The 9,813-nt window shown below is 38.0% G+C and overlaps 1 protein-coding gene across 1 annotated transcript; it reads left to right on the top strand.

The window, feature by feature from the left end:
* The first annotated feature begins 5,169 nt into the window (after nucleotides 1-5,169).
* LOC306876808 (G-protein coupled receptor 183-like) lies at nucleotides 5,170-7,712 on the top strand. The gene is made up of 2 exons (XM_079428218.1): nucleotides 5,170-5,211; nucleotides 5,422-7,712. Exon 2 carries the CDS (start codon nucleotides 5,432-5,434, stop codon nucleotides 6,452-6,454), a length of 1,023 nt encoding a protein of 340 aa, XP_079284344.1. The 5' UTR covers nucleotides 5,170-5,211; nucleotides 5,422-5,431; the 3' UTR covers nucleotides 6,455-7,712.
* The last annotated feature ends 2,101 nt before the right edge of the window (nucleotides 7,713-9,813 follow it).

The raw sequence follows: 9,813 nt of genomic DNA, 5'->3' as shown, positions 1-9,813 counted from the left end.
ATTTGTGACTTCAATGCTTTCAATGAAAGTCACGAGAGTGGACCATATCCATGGAATGTGCTGTGAAACCACCGACACTTTGTGAAACCACCTACCAAAACCAAAGTAAACAGCTTCAGGATCTCTCCAAAATAAATCTGCTCCTGTCACATTTTTAGTTCCTACAAAAGATTTAGAAAACTACTTTATACAACACAAAATGGAAAAATCAAACAGTTTTTCCCCCCACATAAATAGGGAAAATGCTCTCTATTTCCCTCTCAAGTGTTTTTCTCTCTCTCTCTCTTACACACACACACACACACACTGCAGGGCAGACAGTCGGGGCACGGCTCATCTATGTGAAGCCAGCTGGCTGTGGCGTCCCTGAGAGCCGAGCACTTGTCCCCCGCTGAGTGCAATTGAGAAGCGCAGACCTGCCTTTACTCTACACACAGCCCAGAGCCAGGCCTGACAGACACTGTCAGTCTAAAACACAGCGACGCAGGGCCCGCGGCCTTTATCCGCACTCAAACACGCAAACATACACAGGGCACTTTTACCACCTCTCACCGTCTTCGTGTATGTGTTATTTACACATTTGTTTCCTTTCTAAAATGCTCTCTGAGTGTCGGTTCCTGTAAGAGAGGAGGCAGCTAAACGGAGTGCTAAATTTGACAAGCAGCTAAAGATACGCAGGACGTCTTCACGCAAGTGTAAATGAGTGACACCGCCAGAGATGTGCGTCCGAGAAAGGCACGTGTAATTGGTGATGATGGGAATGGACACAAGCCACATGAGACCGCTGACAAAGAACCAGCATCGCCACCAACAAAGGGCTGGCGGGAGAGATGACGGCTCTGAAAGGGGCAGGGCAGCTTCAAAGCCCGCCATAGTCGTTCTTTTCTTCTTCACACAACCAGAGAGCCTCTAAAAAGTGATATTTCAGCATATCATTATCATTCAGCCTGGATGAATTCACAGTCGAAGATCAAAAGAACAGTTGCATGAGAGATAGATAAAGATATATCATAATTACCCCGGGTGGGCCGAGACTCAAATCTAAATGGGTCACGTCAGGCTATATGTGTGAACAACATTACATTAGAAGTATAGATTAGTTACCTTAAAGCTGCATGGTGAAAGTGTCCAATAATAGGGGGTTTACCAAGGTAAAGTCCGTTGTATCCGGCTGGTCATGTGATCTCAACATGTCAGCCCCCACGAGACGACCTGCTCTAGGCAGAATAAAAAAGAGCTTATATTTGACTGCTATGACTTCAGTATTCATCTCATGGTTTTCAACACATTTTTCAAAAGTACAAATCATTTATTTACATGTAGCCTACTGAAAAACATTTTTAATCTGCACCTTTATCTTAACCTGACAATTTGGTCTCTCACCAGCTCTTATAAAGTGTAAACAGTAAAATTCTTCTGTGTCTCAGTAAACTTTTACTGATAAATCAGATCTGTTAATTGAATTTGATAATCTGCATGCTTAAATCAATCAGCTAATTTGAATTTAGCAACAAAACACTAGGAAAACTGAATGTTTGTATTACAGTTTAGGGAGCCAAAGATTGGTAAACATGCCAAATCAGACATCTTTTGCTGATCCTGGAACAACATTACTGTCCAAAAACATAGACCTAACCCTACCCATAATTTATCCCCAAAAATCAGAGGGAAATGATAACTGAATAACAACGGTGCAGAAGCACTTAACCCTTGTTGTAACCCTAAAACAGGCATTTCATGTAAATTTATCCTTCAAATCTGATTGGTTGATTGGGATGTTGTTCCAGGATCAACAAGGATGTTGATCCAGGAACAAGTTGTACTTGGTCAAATCAGTTCACTTAATGTTAGCTTCTAAAACATGTTGAGGATAAAGTAATGCAGATGAGAAATTTAACTAGTGTACCCCATTCATGTAAAAATCTTAATATCTTTATCGCTGCATACTCATATATATATATATATATATATATATATATATATATATATATATATATATATATATATATATATATATATATATTATCTGTGTATTTTTATGAGATGGTATTGTACTGTATATTTGGTATTCAACTTGTGCATTTATGGATTTACCAGACAGTTACTCCTTTTAGTGGATTTGCTAGAATTTGGTTCCCTCTAGTGGTCAGGGAAAGAATGAACCGGTTTTATTTCTGTTAAAAAGAAAGGACTGCTTTATATCACAGTATATTAAGCAGTGAGGAAATTTCTGTAGTCTTAATCTTTAGTGTTGCATGCACATTATTAAACTGGCTAAACGAACTGCTATCAATAACGTGCACAAAGGCTGCACCTGGTAGCCATGGCATTTGGCATGGCATTTTCACATCCATTAATAATTACTGTCATCTGTGTCTTAGGTGCTGGACCCCTGTGTGGATGATTGAGACCATTCCCCTGATAACTGCATAAAATGTGACGTAATACCCAAATCGAAATGTGGAGGATTACAGGTCACATTTTATGGAGCATTTTATGAGCAAAGTCACATTTTGTCATGAATGAATAACAGTGACTTAAATAATGAACTTTCTTAATTGCTTAGTGTGGTTTCTGCAAACCTACATTTGAAATCCTGTTCAGGTGAAAAGAAAAGTAGTACATCGATGCCTTTTTCAAGAGAAAAATCAATTGCAAGCTCAAAGTGATTTGAAATTTGGTGTAAACAGCCTTCATTCGGTGACTGCCTTCATTCAGTTTTACTTGATGTTGTAGTTAAAATGCATAATTCCCTCCAAATAATTTTCATCCGAACCTCCCTCCCATTTCTGATCAAACAGAAAAAGGTCAGACTCCTAAGAACTGACTTTCATGTGTCTCACGCTGTCATCACTTTCGGCATCTAAAAACACTTTCTGTCATTTGCCAGTGCCATCACTGCCAACCACTGTATATTACACAGGTAAACTGTCCTTTGTGAGCTTCACCTCGAAATTTCCTACATTCACTGGGCAAGATTCCAAAGTGGTAAAATAACTGTCACACTACATTACAAGCAATTTGCAGTCAGACTAACTAATAACATGTCGTGTCATGTAAACGCTTTAATCGGACTGGGTGTGTTTTTATTATTATTCTTTATTTATTTGCTTAATCAGATAATGCATGTGTACCTCAGTCTAGCATTAGTCTAATCAGACAATTGTGCTTGAATTGTGCACATACACTGAAAGGCAGGAAAAGGTACAGAAGGCAAAGGCCAACGCTGATTGCGCATTAAGTCGTGTATAAGAGTACACTTGAATATTTTACTTACCCCTCAGGCAGATAATTTTACCTGTTTTAAGCAAAATGCACTTCATTTATTTTTTATTTCTTCCCTGGAAATAAGACAAATTATCTTGTGCCATTTTGCTTATCTAGTAAATGCAACTTAATTTAAGAATGTTTAGATATTTTGACTAGAAACAAGACAAAAATACTAAGTAAGATAAGCCTTTTTGCAGTGATTATACTGAAGCGTTAAATCTACTGACCTACAGTATGCTATTATCTGAGATGCTGTCCACACGAGGAACTGGTGTTGTGACTTGTGTGAATTGTATCATAACTGTAAGCGACTGGTTAGTGACCTTTCGCTGCTCTCGAAAACCATTTACTTCAATTGCAGTGTAAAAACCAGCTACAACTTACAATTCATGATTTACTGATGGTTGCAAAGCTCTTCTGTTTTAAAATGATGTATATATAGTGTACACATTTTCAGTGTTACTGTGCTTTCTACTGTCTCAGCTAAATATATAGGTTGTCTCTGCATACAAGCCATTTGTAGGCAGATTTCCCCTGAAAAGTGTGAACGCTGTGGTTTTGTGGCACATTGTTTGTGTCGGCAGCCTGACATGTCTTTTTGCTGTACTAATGTCATGAATTTTGACTGAGACTACCTATTTATTAAAACAATTAGAAAAGTGTTCTGGGAAACACATTTGGAAACAATCATTATTTTTGCGATACTGCCTCAAAGGCCACAGAAAGTATATAACAATCTTAATACCTGCTCTAACATGCTTATCTAATCATTAAACAAGATTAATAAAGTATTGGCCATTATTAGTTTATAATACCGTTCATGCATTAGAATTGTTAATGAACTGATCCCTGTTGTGACGTATTAAAAAAAACGAGTCTTATGAATATCTATAATGATAAAGCAAATGTGTTAATATAATCTGTAGCAAGTTGCACAGCAGTTGCTGTTATGTTCAAAGATTATGTAAAAGTGCATATAGTGCCAAGCTCTGTGCAAGATAAAGACCGCAGGGATATCTTTAAGCAAACATCTCTCGCACATTCCTTCACATTTGTCAGTATTGTGAAATGAGTGGCAGTGTTTTTTGTTTTTTTACTACTTTCATCAACAGAAAACCAAGTGATTGGGAAACTGCTGCCATATATCGAACATGAGGATGATATATAGTGTGGTTATAAACCACAGATGCTATCAGAAGCCTGACTAGCTCATTGGGTAGTGCAAACTACCTGTGCTTTCATACTAAATACAAGTTGCACAACCATGCACAATTTATTTTCAGTTAAACTTCATGCTTAAATGGACTTCTGTTGTTCCATTTAAAGCTGTCTTCAATGTGTGTGCTTCCCGTGCCTGGGGTGTGTTACATTTATCCTGATGGTTTTGAAAAAGGATGTTGTTAAGCCCTGCAAAAGAACCTCAACATGCTTGTTGGCATGTTAACTGGGTCAGTGCTGTAGAAATAAGAGCTTGCGGTTGTACGTGAGCTGTAATAACCAGAAAAAGAGGCAGGCTATTATCGCAGGTATTGTAGCATGTTTTTCTGACTGTTAGTAGTGAAAAAATTAGTGAATACATTGACATTTAAGACTACAGTGAACAGGAACACTGGAACATTTCGTATATTTTAGCTGGAATTTCTTGGAATGTGTTAATGGCAAACATAATTTACATAATATAGTTTTAATAAAACTATATAAGTAAGAGTAATTAAATCAGAAAAGTACAAATAAAAAAAGACATTGAATAGGAAAAAAAAAAAGTTTTTCATGACTATTTCACTCTAACAGAGACTTACAGGATATCTCATCTAACCACGATTGAGCTTAACCAATCAGGTTTAAGGGGGTGGGTTTCTTCTGAAGTAATTCAGCAAAAACGCTTACTAACTCAGTCACATCACTATACAGTTCAAAGAGAGACAGACTATCAAACCAGCTGTGAGTATCAAACAATTATTGACTTACTAAGGTGCAAGCTTTTGGATCACAAATGATATTATATATCTTTTGGAGCACAAAACACTGTGCTCCAAAAGTTTCCAGAACAATATATCTAAATATTTCATTTTACTGAACATTTTGTGGTATGTTGTGGAATTTATTTCCTCCTAAACGGGCTTGTTAACAGTTTTGTATTTCCCCAAACAGTCTCAGAAACATGACAGACCAAACTTCACAACAGGCGATGCCAATGAATGGCAGCTCCACAAACCAGACTTGTGATGTTTTCGTCTACAAGGAGTCTGCTCGGATCATCTTTCCCATTTTCTATTGCCTGATTTTTGTCATCAGCATGGCAGGTAACAGCCTGGTCCTCTGCATCACCTATCAGAAAAAGCAGAAGATGAACTCCACCACGATATATATCATCAACCTGGCCATCTCTGACACCCTCTTCACCTTGGCTCTTCCTGGCAGGATCACCTACTACATCCGAGGCTTCGACTGGCCTTTTGGAGATTTCTTGTGCCGGCTGACTGCCATGATCTTCTACTGCAATACCTACGCTAGCATCGGCTTCATGACCTGCATCAGTGTAGATCGCTACTTGGCCATGCTGCACCGTCAGAGGGGTCAAAGACTGAGGAAAACCAAAGTCGTGCGAGGTATCTGCATTCTGGTATGGGTGGTGGTGCTTCTTGAGACGTCCCCTCTGCTCTTGACGAAGACCATGGAATACAGATCCAGTCATCGAACGTGCATGGAGTACTCTAATTTTGATAGCCACGTGATGGCATTCGTTCTCCTATTTGCTTGCATCATCGGGTTTTGCTTTCCATTGGGACTCATCCTGTGCTGCTACAGTCGGGTCAGCTGCAAGCTCTCCAAGACAGCCAAGGAAAACCCAGTGACCAACAGGTCTGGCAGCAACAGCAGGGCCAAAAATATGATCCTGCTCATTCTGCTGAGCTTCGTGGTGTGTTTCAGTCCCTACCACATCAACATCATGCAGTTTGTAGTGAGACGGCTGTACAATGTGCCCACTTGTGAGGACTTAAAGACTTTGAAAATGTCTCTGCAGGTAACTGTTGCCATGATGAACTTTAACAGCTGCCTTGACCCTATTATTTACTTTTTTGCCATCAAAACGTACAAGCAGAGAGTCATGAGTCTTTTTAAGAGCTACATTTCCATTTCAGCATCCAGGAGCATACAGGAGAACAGTAGTAGTAACACATGAGGGACAATATTACGTGAGGAAAAATATGATGGTGCAAACTGCAGAGGAAATGTCTGCACACGTGTGAAAATGCGGTTGGATAGCTGTAGAGTGAAGAGTTTCATATCTTATATTTCTGAGCAAATGGCATACAATTTCTTATCACTGATGGTGATTAAGTCTGTTTTTTGGGGGGATTTTTGACCACATTTTGTGTGAAATTAAGATATCTGACATATATCAATGATATTATGTTGCTTTTTTGTGGTCATTATGAATTTGAATATGAGTCTAACATGAATTTGTCACATTGATAACTGATGTTCAATTGTTTGTGTAATATATTTCTGATTGTGATTAATTTGCTATTGGATTTTCTTTTTTTTTACTTGGTCATGTAGGCAACAAATGAAATTCAGAAACTTAAAGTGAAAATGGAAAATTCTGTCATCATTTACTTACCCTCATGTTGTTCCAAACCCATAAGAAATTTGTTCGTCTTCAGAACACAAATTAAGATATTTTAATCAAATTTGAGAGATTGGTCTAATGGTTAGAGAGTCGGACTCGTAATCCAAAGGTTGTGGGTTCGAGTCTCGGGCCGGCTGGGGGGAGTAGGTGGGGGGAGTGAATGTCCAGCACTTTCTCCACCCTCAATACCACGACTGGTGCCCTTGAGCAAGGCACCGAACCCCCAACTGCTCCCCGGGCACCGCAGCATAAATGGCTGCCCACTGCTCCGGGTGTGTGTTCACGGTGTGTGTGTGTTCACTGCTGTGTGTGTGCACGTTGGATGGGTTAAATGCAGAGCGCAAATTCTGAGTATGGGTCACCATACTTGGCACTATGTCACTTCACTTCAATCGATTGGTTTATTTTATGAACAGCTTTAATTTAGGCTTTTCCCAATTAAACATTAATATCTTCATTTGTGTTCTGAAAATAAACAGAAGTCTTATGGGCTTGACATGAAGGCGAGTAAATGATGACAGAGCTTTCATTTAAGAATAAATAATTAATTGGAAAAGTCCCACATAAAGGTCAAGGAGGCTAAAATACCATTCTGAGTAAGAATGAGTTATTATGTAGGTTGACACCTATTGACATTTCCATAAAATGCTCTGTAAATACTGTGCTTTGCTTTAAAGATGCTCACAATATGTATGTAACATTTCGAGCAACCCCATAACGACATTTTCCATTTGGGAATTTAAAGCTTAAATATAGCTGTCAATTTTGCTATACAACTTTCTCTGAATAAAAATTAAAGAGTTAATTTACAACTTGTTGTGTTTTATTTCACTTATCATCTCCAGCAGTCTACGCAACACTAAAAAAGTGTGAAAAACGTTTTTGATTACCTAATTTGCCATTTAGTTATCAACCCCTGGGAATGCACAACAAGATTCTAAACACCACAACTAGAAGTCATTTATCTATAACCAGAAATCACATCTCAGTGTTTCTTAGAATGTCATGCCACTTGATTGACTCTTTGTAGCTCTGACATATGAGACATATCAACTGAAACGGTGTTACTACGAAACGGCGATGACTTCGCTGTCACACTCTTCTGTGTGGGCAGCGGGGACCAAAAAGCGCACGGCAACACATGTTTGATGGAAGCACGTGGGTGTTAAACACACACATGGCAGTAGTGTTCTTTTTCCTGCTTAATTTCACCTGAGATTCAGAACAGGATATCAACATAACCACAAGCACATGAAGTGTCTTTTTTAACCTCTACAGGTGGTTTGCTAGACTTTGTTGTGTATTCCATGAAGCTACGTGTCTATAAAAAAATGCGGAGAACGTGGCAAGCATACAGCAAAACACAAGGATGTAGGTGGCAGATAATGTGGGTGGTAAAATTGTCTTTGTAGAGAATATATACTCAAAGAATATAATTTGAATTTAACAATGATTACAAATGCACATTATCTAGCTAAAACATTAAATGGGGAAATTATATGCCATTTTCTCAACCTCACCACACACCAACATTCTCTATTTTCCCAAAATATGTGGTACAAGACATTCACGGCAACAAAAATCAAAGTCAAATGAAGTTAACTGGATCCATCCACTAAATATGATCCATTTAAAATAATTAAATGAATCCTATGTATTTGTTTGTTTGTTTATTTATTGCACCAATAAAGTCACATAATTTCATTTTTCATTAATATTTTCCACCCTAATTCTGCTCTGACCCTTAATTCAACCCTATGTTTTTTTTGCTATTTCTCTACACAAATGTTCTTTTTATCAGTGAAATGAGTAATAGTGGTTTGCTACACGTCCACCAAACTGCCTTAATCCCCAGTCTGATACTTTCTTCTTCTTTTTTTTAATAAGCCCATCTTTTTTTGAGGTACAACCTGTTTCAGATAAACCCACCTCAACTGGTACAAAAAAAAAAACTTTAGTTGCTACATCACTCATTTCCTGCCCTAGTTTTTGAGTTGTTGTTTATTTTGGATTTTACACATAATTAAACACGCATATTAGTTCATCTTAGTGCATACAGAAATGAATGCCTCAACCTCTTCTACTATGAGAGGATTTTGGGGCGGTAACCCAAACAATAAACTTTTTTTTAACCCAAATTAGCCTCAAAATCTTGTCTTTCTTTCCTTGTGACCTTTAAAAATGTGGAAGTATCTAGGCTGGTTGTCTTAATTTAGATTAAATGAGTTTAAAATATCTTTCAGTGATGACAGACATACTGCCTGATATTCTACTACAGAACTTCCCCATTTAGCTTGGAAGTCACAGACCTTTTAGTCAGTGCCAAACTTAAAGGGTTAGTTCACTCAAAAATGAAAATTCTGTCATTAATTACTCACCCTCATGTCATTCCAAACCAGTTAGACCTTCGTTCATCTTCGGAAACACAAATTAATGTGTATTTAATCTACAAATATTTTTGATGAAATCCTAGAGCTTTCTGACCCTCCATAGACAGCAATGCAACTGAAATGTTGCCAGGTCCAGAAAGGTAGCAAGGACATCCTTAAAATAGTCCATGTGACATCAGTGGTTCAACCGTAATTTTATGAAGTTACGAGAATACATCTTGTGCGCACATAAAACAAAAATTCTTTATTAAACAATTCTTCTCCCCTGAGTTACCGTCTTCTGGCATTATTGAGAGTACAATGCATGCGTGTGCATTCGATAACTATTTGACCGATGTCCTTACTACGTTTTTGAGCCTAGGAACATTTCAGTTACATTGCTGCCTATATGGAAGGTCAGAGAGCTCCCTGATTTCAGCAGAAATATTTTAATTTGTGTTCTAAATAAGAACGAAGGCATTACGGGTTTAGTAATTAAAGGGGTTTCGGATGCAAAATTCACTTTTACATGTTGTTTGA

This window comes from Barbus barbus, assembly GCF_936440315.1.
Source record: "Barbus barbus genome assembly, chromosome: 11".
In the NCBI taxonomy this organism is placed as follows: Eukaryota; Metazoa; Chordata; class Actinopteri; order Cypriniformes; family Cyprinidae; genus Barbus; species Barbus barbus.
This window is presented reverse-complemented; position numbering and strand designations above follow the sequence as displayed.

Excerpts from the sequence above, each read along its gene's own strand:
- LOC306876808 (XM_079428218.1), top strand. The coding sequence starts at position 5,432 with ATGACAGACCAAACTTCACAACAGGCGATGCCAATGAATGGCAGCTCC.